The sequence below is a fragment of the Corvus cornix genome, chromosome 2 (genome assembly GCF_000738735.6).
Source record: "Corvus cornix cornix isolate S_Up_H32 chromosome 2, ASM73873v5, whole genome shotgun sequence".
Classification (NCBI taxonomy): domain Eukaryota; kingdom Metazoa; phylum Chordata; class Aves; order Passeriformes; family Corvidae; genus Corvus; species Corvus cornix.
Genome location: NC_046333.1, coordinates 101481506 through 101506938, shown reverse-complemented (window position 1 = coordinate 101506938; position 25433 = coordinate 101481506). Strand labels below are relative to the sequence as shown.

General features: G+C 39.1%; 1 protein-coding gene across 2 annotated transcripts in view; it reads right to left on the bottom strand.

Annotated features, from left to right (window-relative positions):
• The window catches only part of PIEZO2 (piezo type mechanosensitive ion channel component 2), a 293385-nt gene that overhangs the window by 28413 nt on the left and 239539 nt on the right, over nucleotides 1-25433 (bottom strand). Inside the window, exons 30-39 of one of the 2 annotated variants that reach the window (XM_039549190.1) lie at nucleotides 23853-24012; nucleotides 21955-22044; nucleotides 19923-20044; nucleotides 19037-19108; nucleotides 14840-14943; nucleotides 12753-12851; nucleotides 10234-10342; nucleotides 8476-8544; nucleotides 3787-3953; nucleotides 1919-2094 (exon numbers count right to left, since the gene is read on the bottom strand). In XM_039549190.1, the coding sequence (XP_039405124.1) occupies nucleotides 1919-2094; nucleotides 3787-3953; nucleotides 8476-8544; nucleotides 10234-10342; nucleotides 12753-12851; nucleotides 14840-14943; nucleotides 19037-19108; nucleotides 19923-20044; nucleotides 21955-22044; nucleotides 23853-24012 (1168 nt within the window). The remainder of the gene's footprint in view (nucleotides 1-1918; nucleotides 2095-3786; nucleotides 3954-8475; nucleotides 8545-10233; nucleotides 10343-12752; nucleotides 12852-14839; nucleotides 14944-19036; nucleotides 19109-19922; nucleotides 20045-21954; nucleotides 22045-23852; nucleotides 24013-25433) is intronic. The other variant, XM_039549191.1, reaches the window with a different exon arrangement.

The window sequence follows — 25433 nt, the reverse complement described above, 5'->3', positions numbered from 1 at the left end:
ACTTCTGTAATCCCTTGAAGAGATATGCAAGAGTGCCCCAATACACAGATGGCTTTATCATTCAATCAACAGACTCATTATTGCTTCATCTATGTCCACAGATGTCCACAATTCATAATACTCAGTGCAAGAATATTTGATTGTTCATTACCAGAAAGAGAATTTGAGATTAGAAAAATCAGTCATAACTCTGCCTTTTCTATTCCTTTGTTTATAAATCCTGTCACTTCTTCAAAGGAAATGGAGATGACAGAAACCCATGTGAAAGATTTAACTTTTTCTGTTGCAAAGCAGCACCACAGAATCACTGAATTCTCTGAGTTTGAAAAGAGATTTTAAACGTGCAAGTGTGCTTAAAGCAGGGTGAAAAATGGGTGGTTATTCTGGAAAAAAAAGAAAAAGACACAAGTGGAGCTCAGCATTGGATACCATCTCAGTGAAGAGGCAGAATCTATACATGAAAATGACAAGATTTCTTTTTCTTTTTTATAATTAATTTTGGGATTGGCTTCCTCTTGTTTATGGTTAAAGCTCCTGCTTAATGATTGTATAGTAATGATAACTTCTATCTACGGTAAACAGGGCAACTAAAAACTATTTAATGAAAGCAGGACGGTACTACTATTAATTCTTTAGGTGAGACTGAACTTTGTGGAGTTAAAATCTGCCCTGCAGATATCAAAGTCGGTCCAAGTGAGCTGGTAACAGAATTTGACTTTTTTCTCGCATCATTTGACTCCTGTAAAACTTTGAGACAAAACACAAAGGTGTTGCTCAGTTGGGCAAGAAGCCACTGAGAAAGATTTGCTCAGATTTGGTGTTTTTACTGGAGTGAACCTCTCAAAGGCCAGTGCTCACTGAAGAGCAATTTGTGGATATTTTGTTCAAGCATAGTACTCACAGGCACTCTCTTACCCTTGCTTTTCAATACTATCAGAAAGGAAGACAACCCCTCGTTATTTTCAGTCTGCTGACATCTACCCATATGTCATTAGTAAAAGCTATGTATAATTTACTCTACACAGAAGTATCTGAGTTTGCTGGGAATATCAAACACAATATGATTCTGCCACAGTTCACAGAAGGAGACAGCAGAAGGCCACGGATTATGAAACAGCTGGATTTCCAAAGCCCTCCCTTCTCCCCCTCATGTTATACAAATTCTGCAGAATCGTAAAAGTCAAGAACACCAGGGACATGGTGGGAACAGACTGCCTCTGTAAGAGAAGGAAGTGAATGTGTGTGCCTCTGTGTGCATGAAGCAGCAGGAGCAGGCAGTAATTTTGGCAGGGGACTTGATGGCATCCGTTTGCAGAAAAGAGTGAGGAAGGTGGTTTTCCTGAACTAGTTTGGGTATTTGATTTAACAACCATGTAGCTCTGCTGGACTGTAGTCATGGCAGTTGGGAAACCAGGCTCTTCAGATGGTTTTTGCCCTGGGTGTATGAGAGGGGATTTTGTTCTTTCAAATGCAGAATCTCTTTCAATGTGAAGCCCTTTCTGATTTGTGGACAACAGACAACAATTTATTTTACAAAGACAAAATATTCACAATGAATGGTCCCTTGACAAATTACATGCTTGAATTTCTAAACCATTATCTCACAGAAGCATCCTCAGCACCTCTTATGTTCCACTGCTTTTCACAAGAACAGAATGCCAATGCCAATGACTCCTAATTCTAGGGGAAACTAAAAGCAGTGAGATAGCTATGCAGTGGAAAAGAAGTTAAGCCAAAAACTGAGTCCATCACTATAAAGGAATAGTAACATATGGTAGTTTTCACTATTAAGATGGCATGGAAAAATCAAAATAGAATTCAGCATTGATTAGAAAGTTCATCAGTGCTTAGACAGTATCTAATATTACACCTACTTCACGATCCCTGTGTCTTTCACAGAATAAAATTAAATCAATACCTGGAGATGCTGTCACGAGATGCTGCTGAATCTAAACTATCCATTCTTTCAGATGCTTGCAAACCAGAAGCTTGACTGGGATTTTTATCAATTGAGTCCAGTCCTGACTCCTCAGAAAGTTTCATCATATGGTTCTGGTAATATAAATGGATGCTCTCCCGTGTTGGAACATTTCCCTGTAGAAGAGAGTAGAGGCTGACATACATGGCCAGGGGGAGGTGTATTCTTTGAGGAAGCAGCTTCTTCTGTAATTTGGCAAGTAACAGATTAAGGACTGAGCAAACATCTTCCTACTAAATAGCAAACTCTCACCTGTAGCTCCTTCTCCGAGTGCAAGTCAGATTCTGACTTAAACTACCATGGCCCAAAGTGTTTGGTTTTCAAGCAAAACTGGAGGAACCCATGTGGTTTCAGGCTATATTTAGCCACCAGAGCTCCTCTGGATGGACTGCAGATCCTTCAGCATGGGAATGAGGAGTGGACTCAATGTGTAGTCCAGCAACTTTTGATGGATCTCTTTTAGACAGCTTTACTGACTCTCAGAACAATCATTACTGGCAAGTAGCAGAATTTTTAAACAGAAAAAAACCCAGGAAACTGGTTTCATATACAAACTGATCTAGATATTAATTAGTGTCCCAAAATCAAAATTTATAAATGAATTATGGACACAGATGGAAAACCATGAAAAAAACACTGAAGACCTTTACTCCTTCTCTGTGGCTTCACAATCAAGCTAGTTTGAAAGAATAGTTTTATTAACTGTCAGACCAGATCTGGGCACAGGATCAAGTCTTTCTGGCTGTGATATTGTAATCAGAATTCTAAAGGTGTACCATAAGGATAAAACTAAGAATTTTCTGTTCTTAGGCAGAAACACATCCAAGTCATTCCACTAGTGGTTGCATTGACTTCAGATCATACACTGAGAGGGGAGATTGCTATTCTTGAACAGTAATTTTTCTCATTTATGCAAGGACTTTTTCCAGCTAAGATAATAAAAATAGTCTAAAATATTGCCTGTATTTCCTTTACTAATTTTAATAGTTTCCAGTATTTCAATTCTGGTCCTCTACAGTGTCCCAAAACTACAATACTTGAAATCTGATGTTTTGAGGAAAAAAAAAAAAATTAAAAATCTTAAGAACAAAATTTGACACTCAGGTTTTTAATTAGGTAAGTTTGTGTACATGCTGTGTTGCCTCTGCAGTGATAAATGTTGGTGCCATTATGACATCCTGACTCTGAAATGATGGCACAAGTTACCTTCCAGCTTCAATGCAGGCCTGGCATAAAGGGTAAGAATTGTATCATCTACTTGCATTTGGAAGATCTAAATACACTTCTAGTTACACTAACAACATTAACCTCTGCTAATAATGGGTTTTGCTAATATGCAGCTAGCTTGTGAAGGACCACATAGCTTCATTCTCACTGAACAAATGTATGCCTGTACATTGTCAGTCATTTCCAGTGCAAGTTGAGCTACAAGAAGAGTGAAATATGCAAACTGAGGTAGTTTTTGAGCTGTTTAAAATACCATGCCTTTTCCTCCCTTCTTGAATCTATTGTGTCCCCTCAGAACTACACTATACTACAGAAGTGTTTCAGCCAAAACCTTACATCAACCTCTCAAAGAATTATTTTTCCCATAATTTGTTTTGTGTCCAGGTAATAAATCAAATAATTTATTATTTATGGATTTATAAACCAGAAAGCAGTAAAAATGTCCAGACTCATTTTTAAAATGCATGTGAATGTGAGATTTTCATAATTTTCCTCCTCACTGCCGTGATGTGAAAAGACAGCTTTTTGTTTTCCACCAAGCTGGAAATGGCATTAGCAGACAAAAAAGGCTGAGGGGTTACCTTCTTAATCTCCCTGGTCAGCATACAGCGCTCGATCCTGAGCACAGTGGAGATATCGATGTGTTCTCTGGAGATGGAGTTAAGCCAAGCTGTAAAACTGTCCAGCGTTGCCAGAAAAAGGACCCAAGTAAACTTCAAGATATTAAATATCCTCTTGATGATGTTATCTAAGGGAGAGCAAAAGCAACAGAGAGTTAGTGAACACAAATATCTTTTATTGTACTTTTGCCTGGAGTTAGATTTATTTTTCTTTTATTGTCTAATAATAATATACCAGGCTGCGAGACCCTGTCATACTAAGGAATCTTTGAAGATGGCTAGAGGCCTGTCTGGACCATTTTTCTGACTGTATGCCTGGGCTTATCATCTGGAATCCCTTTTCCACCTTGTGAGTCCTTGGTCCTGAAATCATTAGTCATATAAACAGTTCCTGATTTTAGAGAGACACTGTATGCACAGGTCTGTAAAAGGAAACCCAAGGATTTGGGCATCTCCTGAGACCACTCAACATCCCCAGGTCCTGTGATCTGAACAAGTGCTCAGTGTTGAGCTGAACCTCTTCAGTGTCTAATTACTTGTGGTTGTTTCTCTCTGCACAAACTTTGCATTTTGTGCTTGAACCTTGCTAAGCTGAGCTTTAAAGTCTAACCTGCCTAAACAGTCTTTGAATGTGACCTCACATCACTTTGAATCACACTTTCCCGTATTTACTGTTTTCAAAGTGTCTGTTTATTTAAGTAGGCTGCACTGTGCCATCAGTGATCTCAGATCAACAAGCACAACTATAACAGGGCAAATAATAATTATAAAACTTTATTCTTGCACCATTTTGGCAAAAGAGTACACTTTCCCATGGATAAGGCTTATGGGTGTACACCAACAATAGTAGCTTTATTTTGTTCAACACATCTGTCTCAATTTCTCATTTCAGTAGTTCATTTGGCATTCATAATGGTATTTCTCATCTGAAAACCAGCACTTTCAACTTATTTTTCATCCACTCACAAACATACACACCACGCTAGAATTCTCATATAGTACTGCAAGTTTCAAGGCCAGGTTGGATGGGGCTCTGAACAGCCTGGTCTAGTGGAAGGTGTCCCTGCCCATGGCCAGGGGGTTGGAATCAGATGATCTTTAAGATCCCTTCCAACCCAAGCCATTCTACGATTGTATGAATCTATAAAATACTAAAAAAAAATCTTTCCAATAGTCAGTTCCAGAGCTAGTTGTCCCTGCTAGGTTTCAAAGCCCAGAGCAGCAGGTAAAGATGCATTTTAGATTAAGTAGAAATAAGAAATACTAAGAAATAGTAGAAAACTGTCAGTAATCTGCCATGCATGATGCTCTCAACAACCTCACTTCTTAGCTGTACCACAAGATGGCATGCAAAACTCTGCAGAGTGAGTGCACAGCTCCCTAGAAAGACTACAAAAGGGAAGCTATAATAAAGCAAAAGATTTCCCTGTTCAGGCAGGGTTGTATGCACATTTATGTGGAGAGAAACTATGGGAAAAAATCATTAGTGGAACCTTCCTGAAAAGTGGGTGCTGAAATGTCAGTATGTCCCATTTACCGGAGCAGTGCCGTGGAACTGGTCTGCTGGCACTGAGCACGGGAGCATTTAGCACCCCTCACTTGGTCATATAATTATTTCAATAATATTTTGCCCTTTTGTTCAGGTCTTTTCTATGTCATTTAGAATTGGAGGAGCATTCAACATGCAGGTCTTGACAGTAAGGAATTCCTGCCATTAGAAATTAAATGGAAAGCTGTTTCTACTTCAAGGACCATTCATCACCTTTGAATTCTGGAAAATATTATGAGTAGGTGATAAGAGAACAGCACACAAACACAAAAACTTACAGCATACATTCTTTTTTAACCCACACTCTTCCTCTCCAATTTGTAACTTCTGCTACTGACTTCATGAGAAACTTACTACTCTCAGGTTAAAATTATTTTTACTATTGACCATCACTAGCCTGACATAGTGTCACCATGGTGCCAGGCACTTCCAGCATAATCTGAAAGGTCATTTTTCTCCCTGGGATGGAGGTGTCTTAGCATACATTTTTAATGACACTGTAGCTGTTCTGGCATCTTTGTTGTCTTTCAAAACTGTTTAAAAATAATCTTTTGGGGATTAATTGCATCTAAGCATCTTCAAAAAGGGAAACAAAAATTTACTTTGTACAGAGAAGGCTTCTCTCTTCCTGAGAGTGTGAGATAGTATTCGATCTAAGGCTAGTAATGATGTTAATGATTCATTACCAATTACTGGCCAATTTTTCTAGCCATCTTCTTTAACAAATTTTACCTAGGAATGGCCAAAGTATTTCAACAAGTATATAAAGCACTTTAATTTTTTTATTTCCAATATAAATTAATTATAAACCTCCATCTTTTTCCCCTAACTCCTGTGTAGCAACAACAGTACATCCCTAGAGATACATTTGAGTGATTCACTTCAGTGTTTTAACACAGATAACTGCATTGCCAGTAAGTAACAAATACAAGTCCCAGCAACACCCCCCCGTCCTCATAGCAATGCAGATCATTTATTTGAGACCACTGCTCTTGTGAGATAGAAATGACATCTCCCACATCCTTGTAACATCTTCTGCCCTGGGAGTCATCAAGGACACAATTCTAACTGGAGCTGTGAGAAACAATTTTATACAGAGAAGAAATACAGTTTTTGACAACAAAGTCTCACTCAAGGTAAGCCATGATGAAGACTTAAGAGGAGAGTCTGTTTTATTCTTTTACTCCAGTTAGAAACAAGAAGCCAAGCTTGGATTTATGATCTATTATATTTCTTTGTAGGAAAACTTTGAATCAGGGCAAGATCCTGAAAACTGCTGGCATTTCTTCTGTTTTACAGAACTGCACTAAGTCTGATTATGAATGAGAATGTGTAAGATCAGGAACAAATAAATTTTCAGAGGTGATTACTGTACCTTGCTGAATGGATAAGTACCAAGGAAAGCATTATACTAACCTTGCTAAAACACACTCAAAATCAATGGAGATTTTAACATAGGGCTGTGCGCAATCAGGTCTGGGAACTTAGCTTAAGTTGTTCTGTAAGTAAAATATACAGCTGTCATAGGTTAGCAAGCATAGTCCCGGAAGGGATGTCCTTGCTAAGGGGTGCTTACAGTTTCCTCTGGGAACTGATAGAACCTATCAGCTGGCCAGTTTGAATATGGACAATTCTCTAAGCCACTTAAAGTTGTGATCACCTCTGTGATCCACATTTAAGAATAGGCAAACTCCCCCCCAGCTCTCTCTCGTTTCCGGCGCTGGCACAGGTGGCTGCGGGCCCCGTGTGGGGGCCAGCGGGCCCGGCCAGGCCCTGCCTGGGCCAGGCCGGGCCGGGCCACGGCCATCCTGGAGCCGATGGACCTGTTCCAGCCGTGGAACCCCCCCCACTGCCTTGCCGTGGGCAGCCGGAGCGGCTCGGCTCTCCCCCCTCTCCACTGCGATAAGAAAAATTCAACATTCCAGCTGCAAAGCTGCAAGGCCGAGGTGAGATTAACCCTTTTATTGCTGTGAAGAGCTGAAAACCTGAGGGGAGAGAGAGAGGAGATGCTTAAAGATGAAATTCTGTTGTGAAGCTATGATATATCAGAGTATCCTGTTGTAATTTCATAAAGATATGGGGGGTGGAGTGTTCAACTCGTGAGCAAAAGCACCTGCGCTGAGATAGGCAGATGCTGACGCAGCTGTAATTTCATGAGAAGTTTGGACAGGGAGAGATGAACCAGATGAGGACTTTTGCTCCAAACGGGAAAGGAGGAAACCTCAGTCCCTAGAGATGAACCAGATGAGGACTTTTGCTCCAAATGGGAAAGGAGAAAACCTCAGTTCCTAGAGATGCTCCCAGAGATAGTCCTAACGATGAAGATGATGAAGACCCTTTGCTCCCAGGGAAGGAGAAGGGCCTCTGTTTTTGTTTCTGAACGGCTCAACCTTAAAATTGTACCCCAAAAAACTTCAAGAGTGGACCCTCGAAAGCAGTTGCAGGAAAAGCTGCAAGTCGGGGGAAGGGACTCACACGCAGGCAGAGAGACTCCTCTTCCTAAATGGACTGAACAATATTTGGAAGTGGGCGGCTGTCTCGTTGTGATAATGTTTTCATAGCATGAGCAAGAAGAGACTTCTCTTTCTAAATGGACTGAGCAAGGTTATTATGGAAGTGGTAAACAGACTGAACATCTCAAGGGTTGTCTTTTCACATTGTCAGTGGGAGAAGGGAGGAAGGTGGGGGGAGGAGGAGAGTTCTGAAAGTGGTATAATTTTTTTTTCTTCTTTTAGGTCTGTTAATAAACTTCTGTATATTCTTTTAAGTTTGGTGCCTGCTTTGCATTTCTCCTAATTCTTATCTCACAGCAGATAAACAGTAATGAGTATTTTGGACCAAACCACTACAACAGCAGTGATCAAGTCTGAGCTGGCAGGTCTATTTACTAAAGTATTTAGAGAGTGAGTGCAGTAGCTAATAGTCCAGAACTAGAAGTTCCTACACCCAAGGCTTGTAAATCTTGCAGTAGAAAACCTGATAGCAGTTAGGAAGCTCTTACTGCATCAGTCAGAGAGGATCATTGCAATGCTGTCTCTGTGACAGGCCACTGGTCACAAGTGCATTGTAACAGCAGGGAAACCCTCATTTTGCCTTCATACCTGGTCCATCAGATTTCTTCTTGACAGGTTCCTCTTCGCTGTCCTCACAGTCCGCATCATTGCCACCTCCTGCAAGCAATGAGCAAACCAGTGAGTGTTACACCTACAGAAGTGCTGGTGTAAATGCCATCCAAGTTAGAAAATGCTAGAGTTACTAAGCAATAGTGACTGGTTCCTCACCTACCACCATAACAGAAAGCAGCATATTTCCATTTCTAAAGCACCCAAGTGAAGGGACAACCCTGTCAGTGAAAGTGTTCATGGATGACCATCCCTCTATTGCAATTTGCAGTGGCATTTTCTTACTAGGTAGGCTGCCGAGTGAGATCATCTCTTGGTGTAAACCCAGATACTTTCTCAGTCACTCCTCAGCCACACTCAGCTGTCTCACCTTCTTCTGGCTCACACTTTAGCTCATTTCTTCATCTCCTGCAAAGGGCAACCTGGGCAGTGCTCTGATCTCGTCCTGCCTCTGGCCCACCTAACCTGAGGGAATTGAGTGGGACCTTCAGGCTGACCTGAAGCAGCAGAGTTGTTTTGACACCACCACATGCATTTATTTAGGCCTGTAGCAGAAGAGTGTTGTAGCATCACAGGCAGAAGTGAAGGACAAATAAGTGACCCTCCTTCTATCTAACGCCCAGTAACTGCAGCTATGGTTTTAGTGGCAGAAGCCCAATTCTAAAGCTACTTTTTTGACAGGTGAAGGGGCCAAACGGAGGAAATGTCCAGCTGATTAGGCCTGTATGGGCCCTTCTCTGACCAGAAAAGCTTTTGAATTTTTATTTTCTAGCTTAGAAAAGGAGAAAAAAAAGAAGATATATAAACCACTTACAAACTTCGCTTTTTTTTTTTTTGCCCCAGAGCCATAAATGATTTTACACTGCCAGTAAAATCTAAACAAAATCAGTATCAGTTTTCCTTTTGCTATCTACTGAATTTAGGGGTTTGTGGATATTTGGGTTTCTCAGTGAGTACAACATGGAAAGTCAAAAACATTTCTAAAACATTTCTTTATATTCTTCCTCATGTATCAACTCAAGCTTCTTTAAGGAACAATATAGGCCAAATGTAGCCAAAAGAAATAATATGTGGCTATTTAATTGAATTTTTTTTTACAGCTCCACTTGAACTACAGCTGTTTGGGAACTCCCTCATGAAATAGTTCTTCAACACCTTTCCCTGAGAACACACATGACTTTACCATTGAAAAGAGTGACTTTGATGAAATCTAGAAACCCCTGCACAGAAAGATAAACTTTTTTAGGAGATGAGGGAGTGAAAGGTTAATGTCCTTGCTCTTCCTGATTCTGGCCAGACACCTGGAATTTACACTCCTATATTCTGGAGAAATGCTGTTAACTACCAGGTTATTCGCTTTATAAAGTTACGTCTTTACAATTTACTATTGCAAGTACTCCCCAAAACGTTTTCACATAGCTGATGTTTTCTGCAATGTGTTGAATCTTCCTACTTACCAAAAGTTCTGGGCATCTCTTGCAACCCCATGGAAAATACATATATCCCATCTTCCCCTTCACCTCCCTCAAAGTGTGTTACACAGAACAGAAGGACAAGGCCATGGCTGACCTTGACATGAGTTGGTGGAGGAAAAGACGGACAGCCAAAGTTCACTCATTTTTCTAGCTCCTAGCCAGCACCGAGGGCACTTGTCCTCTAAACCTCATCTGCCTTTCACTACCAAATACAACAGGCAATAGTTAATATTGTTTTTTTCAAATGGAAAAGGTTACATACCATCCCCAGATCCTTTTCGCCTTCGCTTCTCTTTCCCAAAACTTTTCTTCTCTTTGCGCCTCTGTCGCAGAGCTGTTTTAGGGTCAGTTATCCAGGCTTGATAAACAAACTGGAAGGAAAAAATTCATTTGTATCAAAGTTCCTCATGTCCTGAGAGTAAGCCATAGAATAAGCTACAAGCAGGACTATAATTTTAGTAAATGTATTCTGACCTGCAGGGACAAGGAAATACTTTTAATCCCAAATCAAACACCTCCCCTGCAGATCTGCTGAGTTTTCATGTGCTATTTTTGTAAGTGTAAAACCAAATGTGAAAGTACTTGTGGGTGACCCAAGTTTCATTAGAACCCACAAAAATTCATGCTCAGAACTTTGGGAATTAGTACATTTTTGTGCATATGGGCTACCTTGTCTGAATCTCTCAAGTCTGTATTTCTACTTAATCATTTTACAGGCAAGATGTAGAGCAAAGAAAACTTTTAGAGAAAGTGCTGCAATCCACTAATTAAAGCATCAAAAGATGTAGAGATATCCCTGTACAGGTAATGTGTATTTTTCACAGCTTAGATACTTTTTGCCCCTCTGTAAGTCCCAGTGGAGTGTTTACAGATTTGTTACCTATACACAGTCCCAAAACTGGCAGTCAGGAATTCCTCAGGTTGCTTCCTGATTTTAACAATGCCTTTCTTTGTTGCTTCAGATAAGTCACTTATGAATCCTTCTGCTACTGTTTCTCCAGTTGTAAAAGGAAGACATTAATACCCACCTAGTTGTCCAGAGTATTTTATGGGACCAAATCCTACTCACAGCACTGACAGATCAACAGTCTGTTGACCTGTATGACTGCATGCAGCATGGAATTGGCCCAAATTATTTATAAATTATATAGCAGTAGGGGTAAAAAAAAGTAAAAAAAAGTTACCTGAAAGTAACTGTTTTAATAGTTCCACTTAATCTTTGAAGGAAGGTTACAGAAAAAAAGGAACAAAACTTGTATCTTTTATCCCTATGTAACATAAAATGTATGTCAATAACAGAAACTAAAGTAACTTTATCTTCTCTGCAGCTCTTTAGGGCAAAAGGTGTTTTTTTTGCTCATTTAAAGGTCTTCATTGAAAAATGGTAATTATCTTCAATTGTCTTCTATTTCTAAGCAACACAGGCCTCTAAGAGAGGGCAGGGAAGCACACAGATGCAGGCAAGAGGCTGAAAAAGCACAGTAACAAAACAGTTCTATCTAATCAATTCACATCACAAACATGCAGACAATGACAACAACACACGTGTATCTCAGTGAAGCTGGAATTGCCCCTCATAGGACAGAATGGTAAAATTTCTATTTAGTTTATTTATGCTGTCAGAATTTTCCTATGCAAATTCCTTTGGAACATTTGAAGTATTCTTTTAAAACTGTTAAACTGACATTAAATTAATTCAAAAGGGAAAAATACTTTGTTTTGTTTTGTGAATATATACAGCCTTGGAGAGAAAAATATTCTGGTACTGTTGAAAAGAAGATCCTCTTCCAAGTCTCTCAAAGTCTTTACCTTTATTTTTATATGTCTGAGTTGTTCACAACAAGCACCACATGAGAAAATGTGTGGCATCAGAGGCCCTGGTTTCCCTCTGCTTGGTAATAGGTGTTTTCTAATGAAGGTGATCTAGGGGAATGGTGATACTTGAATTAATTAATAGCATATTAACTTACTGGAAGTCAGAAACTGCCAACATCTTCTACTGTCACTTAACTGTGAAAGTGTACACCAGCCACAATCATAGTGTGAATAAAGAAATTAGAGGTAAAAGGCAGACTTGGAAGGGGGTAGAAAATTAGAATTAGGAAAGGGCATTTGACTAAATTTAATGTAACGACTTATGCTAAGCAGTGGGTATTTTAAGAGCAGACTGTGTTCCTATATATTAGTTTAGACTTCTACCACTGCGCAAACATTCAGTTCAGTATCTTTTAGGCTTTGGAGCTGGTAGTTTCAATCTGTAACATTCACTTCTTACAAAAGTCATGTCACATGTGGAGTGGAAAATGATACACAGTGCCCAAAGCTAGGAAATGCTAAATGTATTAAAGAAGGGCAAGAGAGAAGATGAACAAATCTTTTTTGTGATGATACAGGCCAGAAAAATAGAGGGCTAAAAAGGGGTTTGGAAAAGAATGTGTGTTTAGCAAACCTTTCACCAGCTTTCTGAGATCAATTACCACGGTGTCCATAAGATACATGCAACTTGATGTGCCCAATCAGTATCAAAAGAAAATAAGAATTTGGGTCTGCATTTTCTCTCTGTGGTTACATGTAAAAAAAGATAGACCACTTTGCTTGTGACTTGACCCCTCCGAATCATGAAATGCATTGCATTTACTAGTAATGAGACTTTAGCTGTCATCATTTTTTTAAAGTCATTCATATAAGAGGAAAAATGCAGATGAGGGCAGAGGTATACTTATACTACGTCAGGAACTATGGGGTGGGTCACACAGTGAGCATTTGCAAAATGTCAAGTACCTTTGCTGCTTTGATTAAATACTGAAGAATAGTTTTGGGTAGTTTAATGATAGACTTTGGCAAGGCTAAAATGGCTGAGGCAAATTTTCCAATAGCTCTCTATAAAGAAGGACAAAGCAAGAGTAGTTAGTAGAAAAGCAGAAAATATTAATAAAAAGGATCTCTCTACTTACTGTATCTAGAATACTAAGAACAAATTGACATTCATAAACTTCAATATGAAGAAAAGATCATTTATGTTGTTCATGTTAAAATTTCAAAAATGTGACTCTTAACTGCATGCATTCTCTAATTTAAAATCTCCAAGTTAACCCTTGAAGGGACTATTGAACACAATTTACACTGAAAGAAAGATCAGAAATTAAAATAATTCTTTAACAGAATCTACAACAAAGTTCACTTTGCTAGTATTTTTACTAAGACCTTGTGCATGATGGTGGAAGGTGAATAAGATATGATAACCAAATGATGAACAAACATTTCATGAACAAAACCAGTTTTCTGCTCTATAGAAGTCTCTGCTTATATAAAGCCATCCAGCATCTTCATGTTCACATATTGCAGAACAGGCCACCTATCCAGAACATCTGACCATATTTTGAAATAAAGAACATATCCTCCATCCTCAAACAAACAGTTTCAGGACTGAGATGAACAAAAAACCTAAACCCCAGCATAAATGAAAAACTCTTGTTAACTTCTGACCTCAAGTTTAGAACTCTTTAACTTAGTGCTTGGTACCAGCACATCTGAACAAAATTTCGTCACCAATTTTTTTAAAAATTAGAAATAAGAATGCAAACTTTCCTCTATACCTGCATGAAAACCAGAAAGAAAAATGACATAGAAATGAGCCATTTCTATGGTCCAAGGTAAGTTAAATGTAAAATACATTTTAAAAAAATAGTGCAAATACTAGAAAATATATCTTACTTATCACATTATTTTGATCCATATTTGTTTTGCCCTTATTAAGGTCAGAATTTTTTTTCATGTCATTACCATGGAGGCAGTTTTATGAATGTAATCAACTGGCAATGTAACATAGTGTAAGTATATAAACCAAAAGCACATTGTATTAATGAACTAAACAAAATATTCCTTCTTGCAATTCAGTAATGTTGTCTGGGAAGCTTTGCTTGAAAGATTTTGGCTTAGGGAATAGAAAAGCATGGAGGCCGTTTCTTGCTCTTGCTTGAGTTGAATGTTCAGCAATGCACCAGTTCTGCAGTGATGTGAGGTTGCATCTAGATGGGAATACTCAGCTGGAAAAAGCTGCTCATTTGCCTAAGCTTTTGAAGACTCAAAAAACTTCTGCAGCATTTCCAAAAATTATTCCACAAGTGAAACTTTAATCTTATGAAAACAAAAGCAATCCTAGATGCAGGAGTATTTCACGAACTTCTTCACCCAAGTTCTTCATTTATGCCACTGCACTCAGTATCTGGTATTGTCTAACACCAACCAGTCCATATGGAGGAACCCAGATAGGAAACCTCAGATATCTTTTTAACATTATGATATCCTCCTCCATCAACACAGTCTGGCACTAAAAATGCCAATATAATAACTAACACTGAAAGCAAAGAAATGGATGTGGTCTCCTTTTCTAATTTTTAATGTTAAACTCCTTCTAACCCAAGGATATATTTCTATGGCCCACTATGTTCAATAATTTTTTTTAGTTAAGAATGTATTCTTTTCCATGAAAACCTGCTTATTTTGGGGATTATTTCTTCATGGAATGATAACATCTCCTCAAAACTAGAAAACCACTGGAGGCATTGCACAGTAGCATCAGAGACAAGTCAGCTTCCTCAACTGTCCTTATTGCAATGGAGAAAAAGGAAAAGCTTGGATTCCTAAACTTTTATTTTCATTTTTGTTATCTTCAGGCATAAGTGAATGAAGATGACTCTACCATAGTTTCGGCAATGGTTAAAGCATAAGGCACACTTACATTTTAAATTGGCAAGAAATTTAATTTCCAATACCTTTCAGGACTACTTTAGAGGAACTGGCAGCTTTAACATATGTGCCTTTTTTTTTTCCAGATGTCAACGAGAAAGCAAATTACCATAAAGTACCTGAAATGCAGATTTTTTTCGAGGCTCTTCCTCTTCTTTTTTTTCCTCTTCCTCTTCCTCTTCACTATCCGTCTCAAACAAATAATAATTTCCACTTCTGACCACTAAGTGAAACAAAATATTTTCTTACTTTTCTGAAAAGTTCTATTCTCAACTCCCCCAAGACCTATGAACAGGTAGGCAGTCATTTAAAAATTTATAACCAGGAGAGGTGAAGCTCCTAAAACCCCAACAAGAAGCAAGAGATTAAAAGGTCTCAGGCCATTTATTTGATGTTAGTCTGCAATACTTTGGGCATGAATAAGATCTATACAAGAACTAAGGAAAGCATCCCTATAAGAGGAAAATGTAAAGAAAAGGATTGAAGTTTACCAAGTTACAAGGTTACATTTTTAGAAAAAAAAGACAAATAAGTCTAAATTTACTGAGGACTTATGATTATTTGAGGGAGTAAAAAAAGCCCAGCAGGTAAGTATATGAACTTACATGAACAATACCACTGGACAAAAAATACAGAACTTCTCTTTAAAACATGGAGACAATCCTTTAAACTAGGCAATGGAATGGTATTAGTTTGATGAGGTAATGGAAAACCTTGGCTTGTTTAAAACAAATCACTTGGATTCTATTAACATGATTGCAAATGAGTTTCAATTTTTTGCCCATGGATTCAGAAAGATTCTGAAACCTCGATACAGTGTAGGTACACAGTGATTAAGCTAGGCCTTATATCCTTGAACAGAAGCAATATTTTTATTTCTCAGATGGCAACAGGCCTACATGAACAAACAAGGGAAACAAAAGAAATAAAAATAAGGTAATGAGCAAGAGAAAAATAAAAATCACAGCATTACAATCAGCAGTGAAAACTGGTAAATAATTTCCACATTTAAACTGAAATATTTGAAGGAACAGTTACTTAGATGAAAATTTACAAAATCTGGATGTATGGAGCAATACATATTTATATAAAATTATATTTATCCATCATTAAAGGTCTCTGGAAAAGTGACAATTTTAATTCAATCATACCTTGAATTCTAGACAGATCCTGTGTGAACAAATGACCACACATAACTACTTACAAACCTCTAAGCACACTGTGAAATTTGCCAGAATTGGTCTTTGGAGCATATCTTTGGCATCTAAAACTCCCTCACAGAGGGAATTTTGTGCCTCATGTGCCTAGTTATGACTTTTAGCATCAATGAATGCCCTGCAGAGGCACAGAAAGTCCACGTCAGCAGTTCTAATTGTTGCACTGAGGTGAAAAGAAAGTTTGGAAATTTCCTGGAAACAAATTAATTTTTTGGTGCTGTCTTCCAAGAATGCCCATTTAAAATGTGTTGAAGAGATGAAAGCATTTTAAGAGCCAGTAGTCTGCAGTTCTCCTTCATGAAAAGGTATCTTGTTGTCAGCAACAGAAATTGCCAACACAGCAGATCAGCTGGGTAAGGTTTGACATTAGGGAAAACCTCTACTGCAGTGCAGCTCTGTAAAGGCTCAGAGTAGCACTCAGCCAGGCTTGGAATGCCTGAGCCAGCAGCGAATTAACCTACATTGATCTCCCTACAAAATTTTTAGGTTAAACTGTATCTGAGGGGACACTCCAACGTAGCAGTTACACCCCTTTCACAGCTCAAGAGGGAGGTATGATTGAATAGCAATAATGCATTCTTGCACACATCAAAATGGAGTAACTGGCGTGTCAGTCACCTACAAGGATTCCTGAAGAGACCAAGTTTTACCAGTAACACCATTCATGGCCAGACTGGACTTGGGAGAACCCTCTTGTACTGCAAAATGTCACTTCCTCCTACTGAGAAAAGGGACGTACAGGCTTTTCTTGTGGGATGGGATGGATGGAGGAGGCAGAAGAGGAGGCATGTAGGAGAAAGCATCATCTCATCATCTGCTTGTATCCAGAGGGAAAGAGCTGCCCAGGACAGATGCAGTCACCATCTTTTGCACTTCATCAGACACAACTGTGTGACCCAGGAGAATCTAAGCATGTGGTCCTAACTCCTGCTGATCTTTGTGGGACTCCAAAAATAATCCACAAGCACAGGAGGAACCACACCTCCCTATGAGGGAGATTGTGAGTGACTGTCAGTGAGGAAATCCTCACCAACGTGTTTTATCTGTTCTACTCAAATTCATGACTCTTTCAATTGCTACGATATACAAAATGAGGCATCCTTCTGCACAATAAAATTATATCAAGTGATATAAAAATAACAATAAAAATGTAAATCAAAAACTTCAAGCTTGAGTGACTTCAATATATACATATATATACACCCACAAACCCATTTACTGAGATGAAGAGCCACATGCTGCAGAATGCTGCAGTTGCAGCAGTGTTCCAAAAAGAATGCGTGGGGAATATCAGTCTATTCCCAGCCTGCATGCCTGTGAACACCTACTGTCAGTGCCACGTTTCACTGAGTGTAGGAAACCACTGGTTGTAGGATCAGGGTCTGTGATGTTTCCAACAAGGTTTTGCATTATTGCCATAAATAATTCCAGGAATGCTCAATATTTAAATACCAAAATGCAACTTGCCACCTAAGAACATTAAATAATGAGGATGAAATAAGTAAAAGCCAAAGTCAGTATCTCTCTGTGCAGTTCTTCTTACTACAAAACCAGTGGTGAATAAACAAGAGACCATATCCCATTCCTTCAAAATCACCATAGCTTGAAATTCTATAGTAAAAATTCACAAATTATAGTTTTTATCTGTTTTGTCATTGTTCTTAATGAAATTACAGGACAAGAATTTTATTTTCATCAGGCTTTTGGAAAGGATAGGTCTCTCTAAAGTGGCAGTGTGCCCTTTAGAAAAACAAAAATAGAGGCACAGTTTACTTGTGACTTGATAGAAATAAACATACCATGTTCTGTTAAACACTGCTGGCAAATATGTATCTGCTGGAATTATAAATAAATACACATAGGTAAATGAAGCAGTATGTAGATGTGTAAAATTATGACTTGGAGTAGCTCTTAAACTAAATGACCAAACACAATATAGACATTCATATTTTTAATGGCATGAAGCTGAGTTGGGAGAGGTTTAGGATGGATATCAGGAAGAAGTTTTTCACCCAAAGGGTGGTTGGGCACTGGAACAGACTCCCTAAGGAAGCGGTCACAGTACCAAGCCTGAGAGTTCAAGAAGCATTTGGACAATGTTCTCAATCACAGGGTCACAGGGTGTGACTCTTGGAGTGTCCTGTGCCGGGTCAGGAGCTGGACTGGATGATCCTGATGGTCCTTTCCAACTCAGCACATTTTGTGATTCTATGGTTCTGTGGTTTAACTCTGATCAGTGCTCTACATTGTAAGTATTTTTTTCACATCTTCAGACGTTTCTAAACAGCTCATGTCTGATTTCATTCAACAAACATCCAATAGAAGGACATCTGATTTGAGATTGCAGCCTACTCAGATTTCCTGTTCTACCTAATCTACATAGCAAAGAACTCTATCGTATGACTCGGCTGGGCTAAAAACAAATTAAAATATCATATTGCACCAATTCTATGAGTGACACACGCTAATTATTTCTTGTGCACAAGGCTGGACGTATTTTTGGTCTCAGGTAAACACACACAAAAAAAAATGGAGACAGCAAAACAACTGGCATCAACAACACATTAAGGTGTCACCAGAGAGATGCAGCTGAGCTCTACACAGCCTAGTTCTGGGAGTAGTCTTGCTGCCTTACTGTGGTACTCAGATTACTACAGTTGGTACTAGAACGACTGATGAACCATAAAAAAAGATGTATGATGTGTGTATATGAAAAAGGAATTATGACTAATCTTAGAATGCATTGGCAAGCTTTCACATTCACATTTTTAAATATATTGAGCTCTGCAGTATCGGGGAGTTGAAACCTTTGAGGTCAAGATAGATTCTTTTTGGCACATGCTTATCTGATTTGATATTTTTCTAAGAATGCTCAAAGTATCATGAGCTAGCTATGCTTCCAACACATAGTTCAAAATATAGTTAAATTCTCTGAAGACTGGAAAGTAGAAATCATTTTGTGAAAAAAGCCCCAAGCCTTCTATCAAGTCACAATTACAAAATCAGGCATAAAACAAACAGGCTATGGGAATGCCTTCATTCTGGTCAAGGATATAAGGGTTAAATCCACATATTTGTAAGAGGATTGAGAAAACCTACTGGAAGCATGATCAACCCAAGGCCGCCACCACAGCTTTTTTTTGCCCTTGGCTTTCTCTTTGTCTGCATCTCCTAAAATAAAATATGTTCAAATATTAATTTTACAAAACGAGAAACATATTTCTTACACTGATTAATAATTTTAAATTTCTCTCAAAAGAGCTAAAATTTCATGAGGACATCAGATGTCAGGTCTACTGAGTACATTTAATATTAAAATAATTCAAAACCATAACCACTAAGCAGAAAGACTCTGGTTTATGCAGTAGTTAAAACAGCATTCCACTCTTAAACAGCTAAAATGTTGAATTTTGTGTTTTAAAACATACTGCCACAGTTGACTGTAGCTTACAGATGAAAAAAATTTCCCTCCTCTCAAATGCACTTACATTTCAGGCTCCAAAAAACTTTAAATCCAGTAAGTGCTGATCCCAGGTCAATGCTGGAAATGTGGTACTAGATATGATTTTATCTGTTCCCATGTTTTTAAATAACATTTAAAAGTATACTAACATTTCAGTGACTGAAAAAAATCCAGAACAGCATCCAGAAAACATTGCTGGAAAAATGTTGGTGCTACCTATTTGTAAAACTCTTGGTTATAGATAATGACTTTTATCAAAACAAACCTCTGACTTTTCAGCTCTTTGCCAACAGCCTGAAGTTAACGAAAAGTATCCTCAAAGCAAACCATTTCCTCTAAATCTTGTTACAGTACATAACACAGATTTTTTTTTGGCTGCATAGAGCCTGAAACTGATACTCAGCTAACAATGTTGTTACATGCTGGCAGTTTTCAGTAACAATTTATCACTTGTCCAACTAGCAGGTCTATCAGATCCTTAGCACTCAACTGCAACTATGGTACAGGAGTAGCTAATGGTACCTTCATCATCTTCTTCAGAAACCTTCCGAATCTCTGGCCCCTCTGAGGACTCCTGGTTCATGCTTAGCATCCTCTCTTTACCCTTCTTGTATTTTTGCTGCCGGGCTTTGATGCGATCCATTCTAGCAAAAGGAAGAATCTTATTAGATTTACGTCTTCATCCTTTTTGAGCCACCTTGAAAAACAAGTGCTAAACACACATACACACACACACACACACTCTGCAGGGAAATATTCCACACTGTCATTAATCCTGCCTTTAAACAGAAGGAGTTACATTGCTCTGAAGGGGCTGGCTGGAAGGACCAAGCATAGATATTCACTCCACGGTCAGTGAGAGCTGGGTTTCCTGCTACCATGATTGCTTTACCTGCTCCCACTCAACTATTTTATTATCATTTAAAATTGAAAGAATCGTTGTCAGGAGTTACAACAAATGAAGCACTGAGAAAAAAAGGACTTCTGCCTAATGCAGCGCTTTTCCTGAAACTTCCTACTCTGAACCAGGGATGTGGCTGATCCTGCACTATTTTTTCTGCATCTTCACCCTTTAAGATCATTTGTCTCAATGGACACCAGTGACAAGTGGTGTCCCTTGGGAGTCCAGTGCTATTTTTAGTGCCTTCATCAATGACAGAGACAGTGGGATCAAGCACACCCTCAGAGGGTTTGCAGATGACGCCCAGCTGTGTGGTGCTGTTGGCACAGCTGAAGGATGGGATGCCATCCAGAGGGACTCAGACAAGCTCAAGATGCTGGTGTACAGGAACCTTGTGAAGTTGAATAAGACCAAGTGCAAGGAGCTGCATCTGGGTCAGGGCAACTCCCCAGGCTGAGGGGATGAACAGGTCCAGAGCAGCCCTGCCAAGGATGACTTGGGGCTGCTGATGCATGAGAGGCTGGACATGAGCCTCCCAGCCAGTGACACTTCCAGCCTGGACACCCAACTGTGTCCTGGGCTGCATTCAAACCAGCACAGGCATGAGGGTGAGGGAGGGGATTCCACCCCTCTGCTCCCTTGAGACCCCACCTGCAATGCTGCATCCAGCTCTGGGGTGCTCAGCTCTGGGACCTGTTGGAGAGAGTCCAGAGGAGGGCCAGAAAGGTGATTAGAGGATGGAGCACCTCTCCTATAAGGAAAGGCTGAGACAATTAGGGCTGTTCAGCCTAAAGAAAAGGGTCTGGAGAGACCTTTCAGTACTTGGAGAGAGCTTATAGGAAAGATGGGGCCAAACTTTTTTGCAGAGTCTGTTGGGAGGATGAGGGGCAATGGTTTTAAACTGAAGGAGGATTGCTTTAGATTGACTGTAAGAAAAAGCCTTTTACAATGAGGGTGGTGAAACACTGTAGCAGGTTTCCAGAGAGGTGGTGGATGCTCCATCCCCAGATACATTCAAGGTCAGGTTGGATGGGGCTCTGAGCAAATTGATCTTATTGAAGATGTCCCTACTCATTGCAGGGTCCCTTCCAACTCTAACAATTCCATGGTTCTGTGATTCTATATAGGTAGGAAACACAGTCCCTGCAGTCTTCTGATGATTCCTCCATTACACAGGGTGGAAGAAGCTGTCATGAGTGGGCTTTGACATGGCTAGGAAGCAGTTAGGGCTTTCCATGCATCATGGTGGAGGAGTTCTGAAAGCTTTCTGCAGTTACAAAAGCAGCACGTTGGCTGCATGTGAGAGAAATCAAAGTGACTTTTGGGCTGTATAAAGAGAAAGGTTCTCCAGGCCACTTAACCTGAATGCAAATGAAGGTAAACATATATTTTGCACTCAAACACTAGAGGAGGAACCACAAATGAAACAGAAGGAGCAGTCATGAAACAAATTTTTCCAGGAATACAGCTACCAGACATACAGAAAAAATTCTAGTAATGGTAAAGCATTTCTATAAAAGAAAGTGCTAGATAAATACCAGAAGCCAGTATTTCTATGAAAGAAAGTGCTAGATACATACCAGCAATCAGTTAAATATGTACATATGTATGCATCGAATTATGTAGAGATATATAAATGAATTAAATACATACTGTCTTTTCAGTTGATCCATTGATTTCTTTTCCTCTTCGATTCTTGCCTTTACAGCCTTGACAATTGTAGCCTGAAAAAGCTCAGCACCCCTACATCAGAAATGGGGCAGAGGAAAAAAGGAGATGACATGCTAAGTGTTTCTAAGTTTTCCTTATGGCAAATAATCACACAGAACTCTATGTTCCCTCTATACACAACCTTATCTGCCTCAAACAAAAGTAATCCAGGGCCTGAAAAAACCAATCAATTGCTCTAAAATAGTAACATCTTTACAGTCAATCATTTTAAGATCTGGGGCCAAATGTTGTGAACCCTACTCAGCCCATAAGTTCCTCTAGCAGCTGCTCAAGGAATTCAGTTTCCTACAGAACACAAGTAGGCTCAAGGCTGAGGAAGGTTTTCTTGCATACCTCCAGGATTTCTGTATAGTCATTTCAGCATTATAATCACCTCAATCCCCTGCCTCAGTTCTCCTGGAATTTGTGAGCAAGGTCCAGCTTTATCCAGGGCTACGGCAAGCATAGATTCAGCTTCACTTTTATCCTCTGAAAACTGTGGTGCTTTTGATCTGACAATACAAGCCCTTGAGCAAGTTTCTGGTGTGACAAAAGAATATGGCTTCTCACCCCATTACATTAGAAATGTAACCAGCTCACTGATTTGGATGTCTTGGCTATTCTTCCTAATTCGCACATGAGCTCTTGAAGGCTTTTAAAGAGTCTCAAATTCTCTCTCAAAGAAGTAGTCTAGAAATAGCCTAGAAGAAGCCTTTCTTTTGTCAGGTATTCAGTAAGAAAAGCTGTAATTTTAGAAGTCTACTCTTTCATTCTGGATGCACATTTCCTGATATAGGAGGTGTTTTGATACTCATGATTTTGCTTTATGCTGTTTTTACTGTGAACACAGCACGCCAAAAGATCTACATAAAGGCCATATCCAGCAAAATTGGGCATCAGCACTAAAATTCACCCCAGAACAAAAGCCTAATAGAGGCAATGTGGGGTTGAGGTATAGGATTTTTGGTAGTCCTCTTTAGAGTGCTGAATTTTGTTTACTATAGGCAGCTAAACATGTCCCCTTCTTAAAATGATCCCTGGTAGAGGAAGATATAAACTACTTCCTTTCAGAACATGCAAGCCAAATTTTGCCCTGAAACACAGTCAGAAATCAATGTCCATATGTTTTTTTGAGGGGGAAAAAAAAGCCACAATGCATTTAATCCAATATTAACAAAAGTGATTTCTTAGAAACCTTATGGAAATTAAAACCAGAATTTCATTCCTCATCTGCCTTCTTATTATAAACCAGAAGAATGTTTGTGCTAGTGATGGCTATGAGTGGATGCCTGCAGTGTAACAGGCCCAACGAGGTTAACACTTCCTTGCCAAACCTAGTCAGTGTTCAGGGATGCAACACTTCCCAAAAGCATTCCCATTTCTTCCTAAGCCAGATGTTAGAACTTTCCTGTCTTCCTCCTCCTGCAATGTTTCTCGAGATGGGATTTCTAAGGACAATTGTCTCAAACAGCCTCTGACAGCAGAATATTTTCTTTCCAAGACTTAGAAACTCTGGCATTCTCCCTCATGCATATCGATGTTGAGAAAACGCTGCAACACACATGAACTTTCAGAGCTTTTAATAGGAGCAGCAGATGATATTCTGATGCTAGTATGATGATAGTAGAAAGTATGGTTTAATTTCTATTATATTCTCAATTAATTTTCTTTCTTGTGTGTGCTTTGTCAAAGGTGGGTTTGCCTTTATGAATTTAGCATGGATTGTTTAAATCAATGTTTAAAGGACTGTTTTGGTACTACCTGTCATAATCAGTAAGTAATTACTGTCCCTATGAGAGATTTGAGCTGTTTAATTTAATTTCTTTTAGATTTTCTGTTACCTTGATGCTAGGATCTGTGAAGCTTTTATATCTGCAACCACATGGAGGAAGTAGTAACTCATGAAGACTCTTCTTTGCAGCAGCAGGAAAGCAAAACATATACTGTCCCAAATGATTCCTGCTTCTCCACTGGGCAGTTTACAATCTAGATTGCTCGTTGCTGGAAAAAGACACCATCAGTGTTAAGCACTCTTTTATAATGTTTAATCAATTAAATAACCCTAGCCTTTAAAATTATTCGGATTATTTTAATTGGATTTTTCTAAAGAAAATTGTCACGCATTTCCATTTGAGGTATACCGTAATTTCTTTTCCAGCAAACTTTCTTTTCCAGCAATGTGATGTCCCATGACAATTGAGAATTCATCAGAAGTGAACCATTTGCATATAAATCTACCCAACTTTACTAAGTACTTGAAAACAAAGAAAGGAAAAGGCATATTTTTTGTTACACTGAATTATTTGATTTCAGTGTTTCCTAAAATGGCATATGTCAATTTTTTCTTCTCTTCAAAGTGACTTTTCCCCTGATATTTAAATTAAGAACACTATCAACAGGAGAAAGAAGTGGTTTATTTTTGTCAAAATTACTTTTTGACTGCCACCATCTAATATTTTTATTTTTCCTCTCCACAACTCAGTTCAATGTTCCTTTCCATTGCATAAGAGAAGAAATATTTGAAACCACAAAACTGCTTCCTTTGGGGTAGGACGAGACAGGGAGAGAGGAAATCCCATTCCTCCTACTTCTAGATTTTGGCTTGGGCTATTTCTTTCTTTCTTTATTCTCTGTAAGACAGTTCTCTTGGGGATATTAAAAAATTAAAACTGGGTTTTGTGGAGCTGGACTATAAACTACATGGCCTATGCTGACCTATAGAAGGCAGTAGAAGGACTCAAGGGACAGGCTCTGGCTCGAAGCTGGCTTTTCGAGCAAGCAAGCCAATCTAACAGCTCTGGAAGGTCAAACTCCAAGAGCTTCAAAGCCTGTTGTGGCCAACCCCTGGGGGGGTCAAAAATCTGTGTCTAAGCTTCTGTTGCTGCCCAAAAGGTTTTGGATAACACAAGAACTTCTGCACACCTTTCATCCTGTGAATTTGCATCTTCATATTTACTTTCTTTTCCCTTATTCCACACTTACCTATTAGGATCAATCATGATGACAGGAATTCAGAATTTTGCTGCAGACTCACTAGGATGAAACAGTTCTTTAAATTCAGAAAAAAACCCAAATCAAGCCAAACCAAACCCAAACAACACTAAGAAAACCCCAGGTGTTTTCAAACTTAATCCAGGGTGTCAGGACAAAGTGGAGACAAATTAATAGCTCACTGAGAGGTGAAGGGTTTTGCTCTCCATACTTCATTCATCCTTTCTCTCACCTCCATCCACAGATATTATCCGCTCCATTCCTTTTATTACCACATGACAATAATCACAAGGAAAAAAACTGCCTAAACTCACTATGCATGCAGAAAAACTACCACTTTCATGCCATTTCAGTGAGCTGAACTGGTTCACCCTTTGAACCACTGAACTCTGCTACACAGGGAGGAGCCAGAGTCCCCACGCCACACAGGG